This window comes from Pimephales promelas, chromosome 14 (assembly GCF_988280905.1).
Source record: "Pimephales promelas chromosome 14, fPimPro1.hap1.1, whole genome shotgun sequence".
In the NCBI taxonomy this organism is placed as follows: Eukaryota; Metazoa; Chordata; class Actinopteri; order Cypriniformes; family Leuciscidae; genus Pimephales; species Pimephales promelas.
The window spans coordinates 462,980-478,843 of record NC_142782.1 but is presented as its reverse complement, the minus strand read 5'-3'; the positions used below and the strand labels follow the sequence as shown (position 1 = coordinate 478,843).

The following is a 15,864-nucleotide window of genomic DNA, read 5'->3' as shown; positions in this document are numbered from 1 at the left end:
TTCCAGCTTTGTGACATGGTGCATTATCCTGCTGGAAGTAGCCATCAGAGGATGGGGACATGGTGGCCATAAAGGGATGGACATGGTCAGAAACAATGCTCAGGTAGGCCGTGGCGTTTTAACGATGCCCAATTGGCACTAAAGGGCCTAAAGTGTGCCAAGAAAACATCCCCCACACCATTACACCACCACCACCAGCCTGCACAGTGGGAACAAGGCATGATGGATCCATGTTCTCATTCTGTTTACGCCAAATTCTGAAATCGAGACTCATCAGACCAGGCAACATTTCTCCAGTCTTCAACTGTCCAGTTTTGGTGAGCTCTTGCAAATTGTCGCCTCTTTTTCCTATTTGTAGTGGAGATGAGCGGTACCCGGTGGGGTCTTCTGCTGTTCAAGGTTGTGTGTGTTGTGTCTTCTTCACAAATGCTTTGCTGATACCTCGGTTGTAACGAGTGGTTATTTCAGTCAAAGTTGCTCTTCTATCAGCTTGAATCAGTCGGCCCATTCTCCTCTGACCTCTCGCATCAACAAGGCATTTTGGCCCACAGGACTGACCCATACTGGATGTTTTTCCCTTTTCACTCCATTCTTTGTAAACCCTAGAAATGGTTGTGTGTGAAAATCCCAGTAACTGAGCAGATTGTGAAATACTCAGACACCAACAACCATGCCACGCTCAAAACTGCTTAAATCCCCTTTCTTTCCCATTCTGACATTCAGTTTGGAGTTCGGGAGATTGTCTTGACCACACCCCTAAATGCATTGAAGAAACTGCCATGTGATTGGTTGATTAGATAATTGCATTCATGAGAAATTGAACAGGTGCTCCTAATAATCCTTTAGGTGAGTGTATTACATGCTGAGCGGGGAAGACTAGACTTATTCTGGGTAACATGGTCTCGCAACACACATTACTCAAAAACAGCAGTGTGTTGGCAGTGTTGGAGCTATGGCCAGTAGTTCGCCAAGCTACAGAGTTATGAATAATAAATAATTAAAGTTTGTAGAGAAGTTACTTTTTTCTTTTCTTTTTTCTTTTTTACTACAGTCACATCAATTCTTTATTACTTTCTGACGCTATGAGAACTCGTCACCGGAGTGAGGAACATTGAAGCCTCTATAACACAATACTAATCCAAGCAATTTTGCAATCCACCCAGTCAGTCCATTTTGGACATGAGGGACTTCAATAGGACACTGAAGAAGTCTCCATTTAAGATGATCACTCAGACCACTCAGAAACAGTTTTAGCCTGACCCAGAGATTGTAACTAGAATCTATTAGCTGGTACCCCTCAAAGGCCAGACCCAAAGTTTCCACATTTCTAGCCAGGAGTGAAAAAAACAAAAACAAATCGACCACTAAACTTGAAAAAGAAGTTTTCTCTAAACAGGAAGCTTTAAAGAAGTGTTGTCCGGGACAGACACCAGATCTGGGAACCCAGACTCCCTCGAAAGGCAACTTAACTTGTTTCTTTAAAAAAGCTGCACTGTTTTGAAAGGAGCAGAGCCATTGACACACTACTGTAAAACATGTAGTTCAGTTTGCAGCATTGCTACTTTTCATTAGTTACTCCACCAACACTGGCATTTACGGTCTCTAGCAAAACATTTATTACACATGAGTTACTATAGATCAGTATAGAATTTACTATGTAATGCAGACTCATGAGAAGTATGATGTACTTACTGATTGGTCAGTTGGTCTGGCATCACGAAAAGGTTTATTCGTGATAGTCCCGTTCGAGTGCCGAGGAAAGCTATCTCCACCCCTTTATCGGAGTTCCTACCAGAACAACGAGAACCACGGGAAATACATAATAAACATTAATAAGGAATAATAATTAAAAAAAAAAAAAGATTCGGTAAGACTTTGGGAAAAAACATTATAAATAATGCAATGCATTATGCATGCACCTTATAATGCATGAATAATTGTAGTATAATACTTATCTATTCATTGATAACACACCTTTAGAAAGAATAAAGCAAACAACCAATTTCAGATGTTACAAGGAGTCTGCCAAAATTATTCATGTATGTATATGATGCATTAATGTACATTATGAGTATCTTTAAAAATGAAAAATTCTAGTTAAAGTCAACTTGAAATGGCATTTACAACCCAGCTGACTTCTCTGTATATTACAAGTGAGGATCTGATTGGATGATAAGGCATTCCACACTTTATTGGCAAAATGTGGTAAAGATATTATTGTACTCTAAGTGTGCGTTAATAAAGTTTGTGGTGTTCTTACTCTGATTTATTGAGAGCGAGGCTGGTCCAGTACGCCTCCAGCGGGGCCGTGACCACGGCATCAAACAGAACCTCCTGGACCAGATCCAGATCACCTAACAAAACAATCATACCATACCAATCGTAATTCTAAATAGAACACTAATTCTAAATAGATCTTGGAATTTTGAAGTTATTTTATTTTGTACTGCCATTCATTAGTACAAAGATTAGTTCAAAGAAGTATACATACACACCGAACAACACAAAAACAAAGGGGCGTCATCAAAACAATATGTTAGTGTGCTTTAGCACTCAGCTCACACTTCAGATGTGGTTCTCCATTAAAATAAAGCTTTATGGCATCGATCTGAGATAGGAAAGGATGTTCTGGATGTTCCTCTGTGTTACAGTATGTCCTGAAAAGTCAAACCAATCACGCATGCAAACATCACTCATACTGTAGACACTTCAATAAGGCACTGAATAAAACCTCAGAAGATACTACTTTACCATTCATCTGCTAATCCAACATCGGGATGCTCCAAATCATGTAGTCCTGAAACAGAAGGAACACCCATCATGACTAATGCTTCAGATTCAGATGCCATGATTGAGCCAAACAGGACGTAATCCTTGATCAACTTCAACATTGATTCCCATCAGACAATCATATCTAAACCTAGTCCTGAAATGACGGTCATGGTGGTCTTCTGAAATGAGGGCTCTCTTTCTATCTGATTTTTATTGCATTAAACGTTCATGATGAAATATTAATGAGGGGAGAAGACCTGAAGTTCAGTCCGAGAAGTTTGACATGTAATCAGAAATCAAATCATAAACTATGAAATTCAAGCTGATTAACAACTGCAGTATTTATGATGGATCATGTTTGATGGGTAACGATCACATCATATAATGCTAATGCTTCATCATTAAAAAAGGAAAAAACTGTGTTGTCAGATTCACTTGACAATGTTTATGGCTGGTAAATGGTCAGTCACCCACCATTCGCAGGAGTGAGAAGTCATTTTGAAATCGGCACTAATGTAATTGGAAATCTAAAACTTGCACTTTTAGTTTTCAAAAGTCTTTCAGGCCCCAAAATGCCATTGTCATGTAAATGAACAGCCAAAACACATACAAAGTTATACGTTTTTAGTTGGCTAGATAAGCTCCTGGCTTTACTGGCCCAGATACACATTAGCCATGCAACAAGCTACAAATGGACCACTAGCATTACACCTTTCGGCCATGCTGGAGAGCCAATTAACATGCGTTTCACATAGAGCTATAGAACCCCAGCCAAATACACTCATCGGCCACTTTATACATCAACACGGTGCTGGAAATGTTCCAAGTTTTTAAAATGAGTTATATATATGCGTGTCTCATCTTTGATCATTTAGTACCTATATAACTTATTTAAACATAACAAAAATGTATGAAATATATCACAAACAACTTTGTGACACAAAACAACAAACTTGAATTGCCCTGTTTGTCAGCTAACTAGCCATCTAGCTTTAAAATGAATCGGGAGCATTCGCATTTATGACCATAAATTATTACATTTCTTCCTTGAAGTGACCATCGCATGTACCCTTTGAAACGGCCTTGAGGCTGTTCACTTTCGTTTGGAAAACACCAACAAACGGCGCCCCCTTTCCAAAAGGCCCTTGATAAGATATTTGTGTTACGAGCAGTTGAACACATGTACTTAATAAAGTGGCTGGTAAGTGTATATACACAGGAGACAACAGCTTACGCTTGCACACTCACATATGCTGACAAAACCTGACAAGACATACATTTATTTTAATGAATCAAAGGCAATGTAGAGGACAGAGTCTCTTTAAACCTATAGTTACCTTCTTCAACAGAGATATTCCCTCTGAAGGAATATTTGCCATGACCTCTGGACAGGGCCACTCCTAAGCTGAAAACAAGAGAAATAAATCATACACTCCAAAAAAAAAAATTTTTTTTTACTTGATTGTCATCTGTACTCAATTTTATTTTGTCAAATGGAATTAAAATGTTAAGTTAACAATCCATTAGTGCTGGGACTACATTCATCCTTTTTGTCAGTGGGTTCCAAGTTCCTAACAAGCTTTACACATAACTCAATCAGGAGAATAAATGTTGAAATAAAGCGCTATTTAAGTTTTTAATTTGTTTAGTGGTTCTGAAATGCCAAAGTATGTGATCAGAATGATTTGGTTTAATTCCGTCCCAGAAGCGTCTCACAGAATTGCGTTCCCAAACATTTCATTTTTATTAGTGAATACTTTGCTCCAGTTTCCCAGGGAGTGGCGATTTTGTTCTCTTGAACACATGCGATAGAAACACTGCTTTATTTGCAAGTGTTTGATGCCATATTCCAATTTTGCGCACAAGTTAAATTCACAACTTTGAATCGAAACTATCGTTACTGAGCCATAAATGCGCGAGAATTGCGATCTCCTTGAACTACTTCAGTTCAGTTCTCACGCATGCGTCGTGGAAATCGTATTGAAGTCTCGTTTCAGGCCATTAACAAGGAAGAAAAGGAATAGTCGAATAAAGTCGTTATTTTTGTTTGTTTTTCGCACAAAAAGTATTCTCGACGCTTGATAAACTTATAGTTGAGCAGCTGTAGTCACATGAAATATTTAAACATTTTCTTCATTGACTTTCTTGGCCGTCAAGAGCCAGTCCCGGAAGTCTATGTGGTAGTGATACAGCTCTCAAATTTAATCAAAAATATCTTCATTTGTGTTGCGAAGATGAACGAAGATCTTACAGGGGCATAGCATGGGGGTGAGTAATTAATGACTAAATTTTCATTTTTGGGTGAACTAACCCTTTAAAATAATGTTTTGGAGCCTTGCTGAAGTGGGTAGTGTGCAGAGAAGCTGTTGAGTCCAGCCTTCTGTCTCAATCTGCAGTGTTTCTGTTGTTCTACACGGTTTTATATATAAGGGCAATAAAAAAATCTCACCTGAAGGGAGTTCCTTTGATGTCTGTGTAGTAGTAGTCGTTGTGTAGAACAAGCACACGCTTCTGAGACAGTCATAAACAAACACACAAACACTATAAGAGCATGAAAGAAAAGACCTTTTCAGAAGTGTGTATGTGTGTGTGTGTGTGTGTGTGTGTAGAGGGAGTTTCTTGCCCCTTTATCCACAGTCTTCTTCACTTTCATAGAGAATCTCCCCGTCTGTCTGTTCACCATGGCATTACGCAACTACGCAAAAAAAAAGACATCTGATAATCATATCGAGAAATCTAAAAACTGCCCCATATTTTTCAAGCACCATAAAAGACAACTACATTGTAATATGTTAATAACATATTCTATTAATAACATAACATATTAATAACAAGATTCTCCTCATGCGTTTGCAATTTGAACGTAATGATGCATTTAAAAGTTAATGGCTAAACGTATCTTTGCAAAAGTTCACAATGCTGCTGCAGATTGAAGAAATTCATTTTCGTCAGGTTAGATATTGAAAGTTAATCACTCAAACCCCTTCATCTGAGTCTCACTACACAACCACCGGACTCGTGCGTCCTCCATGTCTGTAGTTTTTTTTTTTAACACTTTTCACTGTTTGTAGTTCTAACCGTCCAACGCACGATGGGTTGTGGGCAATATCAGACGCTAGCATGCACACCGATCTGCACTTCGGATTCTGACCGGATATAGTAGACCATCCGGGTCTCTTTGGATCACTCATTTTCACTCACAAACACTACACAAACACTACACAAACACTACACAAACACTACACGTGACAGTATCTTTCTACCAAGTAAGTTACAGAGACCAGACTCTTGAAAGTAGGTCATATTATACAAAATTTAAAGTAATTTTAAAACATTTCATTATATTTTCCCCCAAACGTCTCTGTACTGTACTGTCAGGGTTTGGTGCAACACACAGGCTGCCAAGTTTTATAAGACTCTGTGAAGACAGTCCATGTTCATGTTTAGGCTTCAGAATTGAATAATGAAGAAACTCTACTTACATTTAAATAATGGGGTTAAATAAGATTCGCATTTATATGATGAGTCAGTGAGATAAAGGTAAACGGATGTTGCTTGTTCCCTCTTTGAGTTTTTAATTACGAAAAACTTATATTAATAATTAGGTGGAGTAAGTGGTGTTGGATTTAATGTTGTGTCTGTGTATCGTTGTGTTATGATTAGCATGTTTCACATGAACTTTCTTTCAAACTGTACTTATAAGTTTTTATAAAAATGATTTATAAGTAAATTTAATAAGTAAGCACAAGCGTACCTCGTCCTCCGTGTCTTCCCACTCCACCTCAGACAGATCCACACTGCTGTAGCTGGACCTCCTCCGCTTCTTCCCTTCTTCATACTGGAAACACCATCAATCAACATGATGTGTATTAGTGTGACACTGTAATATGTAATAAACACTTGTAACACTGACTTTTTTAGAGATTAACACATTCTGTAAATCAATACATCATCTAAACCTGTAATTAATGTTTGTCCCACAGAGATCAGACTATAAAAGCTGTTGTGCCAGGACATGTGGATCAGTGTGTGTGACAGTGTGTTTGGATCAGTGTGTGTGACGGGTGTAGACTGCCCTCCAGTGGCTGAAGGACAATAAAGGAAGAATCCAGATGCTTATCTTTTTAAATGGAGAGAAAAAAGGGCTTTTTTTTGTTGCTATGTGTAGTTGTGTGTAGATGTGTAGCTGTGTGTAGATGTGTAGATGTGTGTAGATGTGTAGTTGTGTGAAGATGTGTAGTTGTGTGTAGATGTATAATTGAGTGCAGATACAGGGACCTCGGCTTACAACTTGAGAATGTGTGTAATTGTTAAAAAAATGGCTCTTAAAAGGCTTTTTTACATTGCAAAATATCATTTCTTCTTCCATTTGACTATCATGTGATGAGGAATGACCTAGATATGTTTTAGCGCTGCTGGTCTCCTGCATTATACCAGCTCTAATCCGCATAAACCAGCCATGCTGGAAGATCTAAACTTGTGCTCGTCTCGAGTGTTTTCACTGAGATCCGGACTCCTGAGGACTGATCCTCAATCCACACCGCAGTGAAATCATGAGCTGTTGATGTTCCCATCTCATCATCTGTCAAACACTCATTACTGTCCACAGCTGTCGGCTCACAGCACAATGCCTCTAATGAGACGCTCATCATCATCATCATCATTTTCATCACAAGCGATACATTACCAGAGGCTGCAGGTCTGGATGGGTGAGAATGTATCCGTTGTTGGTGATGGCAAAGGCGTAACCATGGATTCCCAGCTGTGAACACACACACACACACACACACACACACACACACACACACTCACACAATCAGAGAAACTCACACTTTTAACCTGCAGAAGTCCACAGTCTTTAAAGAGCAGCCGTCTATAATCTCAGCTCTGAATCTCACTGAAGCCGGTCATGTGATTATATGTTACGTTATTGTATATAATTAATTGTGTCTGTATTGTAACTTTTGGTAGTGTAAAGCTGGTCCACTTCCGGCTACGTCGCCCGTGACCTTTTGAACGTAATTACGTATTACGTGACGTTACAAACGCGCCTCACAGAATAGAGCAAGGCTAGCATTTGTCCTTAGAAAAGTTACATTTTTGGAATAAGCTTTGAAATAACGGATCGTTTCGCATGATAAGACCCTTATTCAAGACATTTGAAGCTGCATCTGAAACTGTTATTAACTGTCGTTTGGACCTCGGTTGGACCTGGTTCCCATTGAAGTCCATTATAAGGAGAAAAATCCAGGAATGTTTTCATCAAAAACCTAAATTTCTTTTCGACTGAGGAAAGAAAGACATGGACATCTTGGATGACATTGGGGTGAGGAAATTATCAGCAAAAGTTTTTTCAAAAGTGAACTAATCCTTTAATATGTAAAACCTTCCGAGAGTGAAGCGTGGTGTGATGCTTCTCTCACTCCAAGCTGACATGACATCCGTTTAACCCTTGTGTCAAAAACAGTTCAAGCACATGGATCAAGGAATGGAGCAGGGTGTCTCTTTACAGTCGGTGACTCATCATGCAGTGCCGTGCCACTTTCAGTGTAGACCGCTTCACTGATTATAATGGGTCTTATTGATCAGAAACTTTTAGGTTACACTTTATTTTAATAGTCCAATTAAGACATTACTTTACAACCAGAGATGTATAGTAACGAAGTAGAACTACTTAAGCACTAAAATGCTGTCTCTGTACTCTACTAGAGTATTGTTTTTTCTCATACTTCTTTTACTTCAGTAGATATTTTCGATGAATTTAATACTTTTACTTCAATATTTTTTTAATGTTCTGCTAGTTACAATTATAAAAATCATTCGTTGCAAGTTGGCTTTCATGCTGCCTAAATCACACGCCAGTTTTATAGGGTAATGGTATTAATTGACACACACATTGACAACTAATGCAGGGGTTGTCCTGCAATGGCCGCCAAAGCAAATTCTTATTATAGCAATAGCTTTGATGAGGGAGAGCAATCCAAAGCTGTCCCGTCTCCACCAAGATCCACACACTCCTCCTCACTGCACACATTCTGTGTATTCTCCACACACTACACCAGATCCTCAATTACAGAAAACGTTTGTCCGTTTATAGATACATACAACACTGGTGCTAAAAACATACTCAACAGGGTTCGAATAAATGGAGAACACTTAGAATAAAATAAGAATTAAAGGTTGTTTGTGTACCTTGTATTTGGGGATAGCCTTCAGTATTTCAGACACTGGGACATCTGTGCCAACCACGCCAAGAAGAATTCCTTTATTTCTCTTAAAACAATGAACAGGAGTGTGTAAGGGACACTGTTTTTCTTTCTTACATTGGTATTATTTCTTCTATCCTCTTCCTGGAGATCCAGCGGAGTTCATGTCCAGCCCTGATCCACCACACTTGTCTGTAATGATCAAGTGCTCCTGAAGAACTTGGCAGGAAGGTAGATCTCCCAGGAACAGGATAAGTTCTAGTATGATAAAAGTTATATGGTATCATAACCACATTACAGAAGTCAATGATTAGCATCACTCACGGTCTCGTTCTTGGTGCTGAACACAGGCATGGCCACAGTAGTCATGAGCACAGGACCCTGAGCATCTTCCAACTATACAAATGGACAACAACACATAGTGGTGGATAAATATTATTTGACTTTTCAAAATGTGAAATACACTGCTAGAAGTATAAATTGCTGCTGTCTCCAGATGAAACACTAAAACTATTCATCCCACTATAAATCAATCACAAGTCAAGATAGGGTATTCAGTAAATAATGACTTAAACATCTATCTGCTCCTCACAAAGCGATCATATGATTAAAAAAAAAAACTTGGCATTTTATTGTCTTGCATTAACAGACTGATCTCATGAAATGGGCTTTACTTCCTGAACTTCAGCCAGCTGCTTGTTTCCTGTCTGCCATTATTGGTCAAAATCAAATTGATTTATTCAGGTGTGCCTGACCTCAGTAGTCATGGCAACAATAATCAGACACACCTGAATTAATCAAGTTTGGCCAATAATAGCAGACAGGAAACAAGGAGCTGGCTGAAGTTCAGGAAGTAGTGCAGCTGGGCATAAAGTCAATTGTGTTATAATGTTATTTCCATTTTTGGTGTGCTTTCAACACGCATAATCGCTTTTCAGCGTGTTTGTGAACGCTGTTAACTTAACGTTACATTACTGTGTATATGGCCTACCCCAACCCCTACCCGTCACTGGGGTTAATAGCATTTATGAGTCTTCCTCTACCACGCTTATCGCTCCCCAGATGTAGATCTACATTTTGCTTCGTTTCGCTCTGACGTTTACATACACGCGGAATCACTCGGACATTTAACGGCGTAGACATACGTGCGGATACACGCGGATAGCTCAAAATGTGTAGAGATAACACGCCTCTTGACTTGAAAGTGGCGTGTATGTTTACGCAAAAGTCATAGGGCTCTATCTTGCACCCGGCGCAAATGACTTTATACACTGACGCATGTCTCATTCCTATTTTGGACGCGTGCAAAGAGGGATTTTTCCTCCACAGACGCACGTCGGTAAACTAGGAAATGAACGTGCGCTCCCTGGGCGGGTCGGCGCTAAAAGGAGGCGTGTGTAATCAACCCCTGGTGCTATTTTACACTTCCAGAGAACAATTGCGCCAATGACCAATTCCCTTGTTATCTCTGCTCTGCACGAGTCAATGGGCTCTAACATGACGAATGATCCCTACACACACCCCGAGCCTCATCCAAACACTCACGCTGAGAGTGAATGAAACACCAGTCATCAGACGTGTCCCTGAAGCCCTTCTGGATCCTATGGTTAGCCGAGGCTTAATGAGCGGTTTCATGGCCTTTATCAGAGCTGACCACACAGCGAAAAATACGTGTGCTTATTTCAAATAATATGTTCATTTCAAATATTAGATTATAAAATATTAATGAAAAGGCTATTAAGTGTACTTAAAGAAAGCACACTTTCATGACTACAAAGTTCCGTCGATCACATCGTTATCTTCATAGCGCACATGATTGGTTTATGATGCATTAACATCCAAATCCCAGGCGTTGTTAAGAGTGTAGTACATCAGCAACACAATCGTATGGTTTATTCGCCAGGCGACCAGTTTATAAAGTAAAGAAACTACTATGGTCAAGTGTTCACACATGAACAAAGACTGGACTCCACACTACAGAGAAAGCAGATCCTCCACAACACATCGAGTATGGCAGCGTGACACAGACTACACAACACCACGGTCATGAAAAATCAAGAGAATCAAGCATAAAGCACACACACTCAATGGGTTAATGTAGAAACACTGTTCAATCACACTCAAACCTTTACCTTTTGAGCCTGTGGACGCTACAAAGACAAAACACAAATTACCATCAAATGAGTGTAAACACACACACACACACACAATATTACTGCTCGTCTTTACCACTGAAAGCAGTGCCTCGGTCTGAATCACCTATCGATGAACATTTCACTGGGTTTGCTCTGTAATGTCCAGAACAGGAGGTCACAGCGTGGATGACCCTGGACCACAAAACCAGTCATAAGGGTCCATTTTAATTCAGATGTATGCATAATCTAAAAGTGGAATAAATAAGCTTTCCATTGATTGTTAGGATTTAAAATATATTAAAAAAAAATATTTAATTTTTTAAAATCTGGAGTCTGGGGTGCAAAAAAAAAAAAACTAAAATACGACAAAATCACTTTTAAAGTTGTCCAAAAGTCCTCAATTGTGCTGCATCCACTCACAGAAATTAATGTTTTATATATTTACGGTTGTAAACTTACAAAATATTTTCATGGAACATGATCTTTACCTAAAATCCTAATGATTTTTTTGCATTTTGTTGGCTCTTGCCACAGATACACCCGTGCGACTCTGCGGTCCAGGGTCACGGATAGGTTATTTGTTAAGTGCCTTGCAGTTCGCTATCACTTCAATACATTCTTGCGCAAATTAAAGAACAGATGCAGTTATGTCAAGTGCAAAGTGGGTTAAGACATGCTTTTGTTAAATAATGCAGAAAATTAGTGAATCACCTTGTGTGATAGTAGTGCTACAAATATGAGCATCTTTTGAATAAAAACCTGAAAAGGGCCCGTGATAAAAACATGTATATGTGATGAGTGGAACAGCTGCAAATCAAACATATCCTCCTGTAGTGGAATGACATTTTTAAGAGATTGCATTAATCATTTCAGTCAGTACAGATATTTTAGCATTACATTTCATTCTTCTGTGTTCAAAGGGTTAAAAACGGTTTATATATGGATCCCACTCACATTAAAACATGGAAATGTCAGATCACTCACGGTGTTGTCGGCGTAGGCTTCTGTCCACACCATGTCGTGCTCTCGATCGATGACCTTGGGTCGACTGAGCACATGCAGATACTCCATCACATTCTCCTGAACATCTGCCAGTGTGGAGATCTGTGTGAAATAACCTGACAACACAGAAAACATTACAAATATGTAATATAAACACAGTGTGAACATCACAACGAATTCAAGACTCCAGATAAGGCATGTAGTATATAGCGGAAACATCCACTTTAAAGGTGCCATATGGGATAATTGAGGTAAAAATGAGCTACACGCATCAAAAGAATGAGAAGAAATAAGCGCGATGATTTCATTAAAAAACTGACACGTTATAGTGCTGCCGAGATATAAACCTAAATTAGCATGGTAAATTACTAGCCGGTGTCGTAATACCAGTTTCGGCCATGGGAGGCGGTATGCGGGCGGGCAACGTTACCACCAGCCAAACTGCAATACACGAGTAACTCGCGCGGCTTGTGTGTGTACTTGAACCTGATGTCAGGTGTTACACACTCGAGGGAACGCCCACCGAACCGACACACACACACAAAATGTAATGCTGTGGAAATGCAGATAAAGCGGATTACAGATCTTAGAGTCACCTTTATTAGCACAAGCCATCCATTTCAGATTATCAGCGAAGGCAGACTCTCGACCAATCAGGTATGGGAACACACGCACCTGCGGAGAGAGAGAGAGAGAGAGAGAGCGCTCAGGTCATGTTCAATCCCTCAACAGCAGATAACACACCAGCATATAATTACTTTACTCTGTAATCTTTGAGCTTTGATAAACATTGCCGAACGATTAAAGCTACTTTGCACAAACGATTTGAAAACAAACCAAAAAAATCTATGATGATTTGGTGGAGTCAGTCAGAGGTCATTGTATTAGAAATGTCAGAACTAATGCGCAGTGTTTCTGCACCTCAACTGCAACTAATGGAACTGCGATAAACATCTATAATAATCATAAATGTTTCTTCAGCAGAAAATCAGCATATTAGGATAACTTTTTCTCATGAGACACTGAAGACTGGAGTAATGATGCTAAAAATTAGCATTAGGAGGACCTGAACGCATCATCAGCAAAGTGGACGTAAGTGTATTCTGAGTCGTCTGATTACTCAGCGCTGCAAAATCTCTGATGCTGTCCAGAGCACACACACACACACACACATACACTGCAGCACACACCAGCTTAACTGTCAAGGCCTTTTACAGCAAAAGTGAAATAATAATTCTCTGGCTGAAGGAAATGCAGATTCACGTGTGTACAGTAGAGGGCGCCGCTCGAGTAATGAGTCACACACTACACTGCAAATGTGAGTAAACATGATTCCTGCTGCACGTCAGTATCCACGATCACTGGATCTTCGCTAAGTTGTAAGGGTCACTATATCGAGTTTAAACCCATAATCAGGGGTCCACCTGCGCTCTCAGACGCTCTCTAAACCTTTCAGGAAGACGTCTTTTCAACCTCTGGAGTTACAATGTTTCTTATATTCCTAGAGGTTCCCAAAACCCAGAGATGGATAAAAGAGTGTAAGAGATCATTACATTTCTAAAAAGAGATCATATTATTTGTAAAATGCAAGAGAAAATACATAAAACATCTGCGTGAGTCTGGGATTGTTCCTCCATTTGAAGCATTGGAGTCAAGAAGATCATCTGCACACACTCTTCTTACCTTCCTGTCGGGCCAGTTGTACGCGGCAAACACAGCGTCATACGTTTCCACGGCTCCGTCCGTCACTAGCATGATGGCCTGACTGCACACACTGCCTCGGCCCGTCTGATTAAACTGAACACACACAAACACACACCAGCTATCTGAGGAGGGTTTAAATACACAGGGCAGTGATGAATTAAACAACACACAGGTGAACAACATCATCGGTAACTATAGCGACTCATCAGAACATCTTCAGAAACTGAGGAAACAGGAAATTGTAACTATAATCACAGATACATATAATAATCAAAATAATGAGTGTGTGTGTGTGTGTGTGTGTGTGTGTGCTCACGTTACTGAGGAGTTCGAAGGCCTCAGTCAGAGCCAAGTCCAGCATGCCGATGCGTTTAGCGAAGAGTTTATCGAGACGCTGCCGGAAATGCTGAGGAGAAAAACAAAACACAACCTGACCGTAAGAGACGCTGCAACCCCGATGTGGAGTGTGTAACGTGTGCAAACCTTGATTAGACTGGGTTCATTAAAAAGTAATAATTGGTAAGAAAAGCATCTGGACAGACACTAAAAGTCATACTCTGGATTTCATTTGACTTTTAGTATGCGAACATTTAATATTCATCAATATTAATCTACTGCATCGACCGCATTATATGAGAACTGAACTGAGCTGGACGATGACATCACGGTTTTCTCCAGAGCGGCTCTATATGTAAATTAACTAAATTAATAACTTTTTTACAACAGAAATGAAGCATCACTGAACTTAAGACAGACTGTGACACTATCCTCTTCTAGAAACTCTGTTGCATTATTCTCCCGTTATCTCTGTAAAGCAAAGCACACTCTGTGTGAGTAGTTTATGTGTGAGTAGTCTGTGTGAGTAGTCTGTGTGAGTAGTTTATGTGAGTAATTTGAGTGAGTAATTTGAGTGAGTAGTCTGTGTGAGTAGTCTGTGTGAGTAGTCTGTGTGAGTAATTTGAGTGAGTAGTTTATGTGAGTAATTTGAGTGAGTAATTTGAGTGAGTAGTCTGTGTGAGTAGTCTGTGTGAGTAGTCTGTGTGAGTAGTTTATGTGAGTAATTTGAGTGAGTAATTTGAGTGAGTAGTCTGTGTGAGTAGTCTGTGTGAGTAGTCTGTGTGAGTAATTTGAGTGAGTAGTTTATGTGAGTAATTTGAGTGAGTAATTTGAGTGAGTAGTCTGTGTGAGTAGTCTGTGTGAGTAGTCTGTGTGAGTAGTCTGTGTGAGTAGTTTGTGTGAGTAGTTTGTGTGAGTATTTTATGCAAGTAGTTTATGTGAGTAGTCTGTGTGAGTAGTTTATGTGAGTAATTTGAGTGAGTAGTCTGTGTGAGTAGTTTGTGTGAGTAGTTTATGTGAGTAGTCTGTGTGAGTAGTTTATGCGAGTAGTCTGTGTGAGTAGTCTGTGTGAGTAATTTGAGTGAGTAGTTTATGTGAGTAATTTGAGTGAGTAGTCTGTGTGAGTAGTCTGTGCGAGTAGTTTGTGTGAGTAGTTTATGCGAGTAGTCTGTGTGAGTAGTTTATGTGAGTAGTTTATGTGAGTAATTTGAGTGAGTAGTCTGTGTGAGTAGTCTGTGTGAGTAGTCTGTGTGAGTAGTCTGTGTGAGTAGTTTGTGTGAGTAGTTTGTGTGAGTATTTTATGCAAGTAGTTTATGTGAGTAGTCTGTGTGAGTAGTTTATGTGAGTAATTTGAGTGAGTAGTCTGTGTGAGTAGTTTGTGTGAGTAGTTTATGTGAGTAGTCTGTGTGAGTAGTTTATGCGAGTAGTCTGTGTGAGTAGTCTGTGTGAGTAATTTGAGTGAGTAGTTTATGTGAGTAATTTGAGTGAGTAGTCTGTGCGAGTAGTTTGTGTGAGTAGTTTATGCGAGTAGTCTGTGTGAGTAGTTTATGTGAGTAGTTTATGTGAGTAGTTTGTGTGAGTAGTTTATGCGAGTAGTCTGTGTGAGTAGTTTATGTGAGTAGTTTATGCGAGTAGTTTGTGTGAGTAGTTTATGTGAGTAGTTTATGCGAGTAGTTTGTGTGAGTAGTTTGTGTGAGTAGTTTATGCGA

General features: G+C 39.5%; 1 protein-coding gene across 3 annotated transcripts in view; it reads right to left on the bottom strand.

The window, feature by feature from the left end:
• cacna2d3a (calcium voltage-gated channel auxiliary subunit alpha2delta 3a) overlaps positions 1–15,864 on the bottom strand; it is a 75,590-nt gene that overhangs the window by 32,459 nt on the left and 27,267 nt on the right. For 2 of the 3 annotated variants that reach the window (XR_016146431.1, XM_089119216.1), the window contains exons 10-25: positions 14,136–14,225; positions 13,799–13,912; positions 12,712–12,790; positions 12,098–12,231; positions 11,111–11,128; positions 9,303–9,374; positions 8,965–9,045; positions 7,460–7,534; positions 6,527–6,610; positions 5,396–5,467; positions 5,222–5,283; positions 4,110–4,177; positions 2,752–2,797; positions 2,563–2,657; positions 2,261–2,354; positions 1,693–1,788 (exon numbers count right to left, since the gene is read on the bottom strand). Coding sequence is in view for 2 of the 3 variants with exons in the window: in XM_089119216.1 (XP_088975342.1) it covers positions 1,693–1,788; positions 2,261–2,354; positions 2,563–2,657; positions 2,752–2,797; positions 4,110–4,177; positions 5,222–5,283; positions 5,396–5,467; positions 6,527–6,610; positions 7,460–7,534; positions 8,965–9,045; positions 9,303–9,374; positions 11,111–11,128; positions 12,098–12,231; positions 12,712–12,790; positions 13,799–13,912; positions 14,136–14,225 (1,280 nt within the window). In the remaining variant the exon portion in view is untranslated. The remainder of the gene's footprint in view (positions 1–1,692; positions 1,789–2,260; positions 2,355–2,562; positions 2,658–2,751; positions 2,798–4,109; positions 4,178–5,221; positions 5,284–5,395; positions 5,468–6,526; positions 6,611–7,459; positions 7,535–8,964; positions 9,046–9,302; positions 9,375–11,110; positions 11,129–12,097; positions 12,232–12,711; positions 12,791–13,798; positions 13,913–14,135; positions 14,226–15,864) is intronic. The other variant, XM_089119217.1, reaches the window with a different exon arrangement.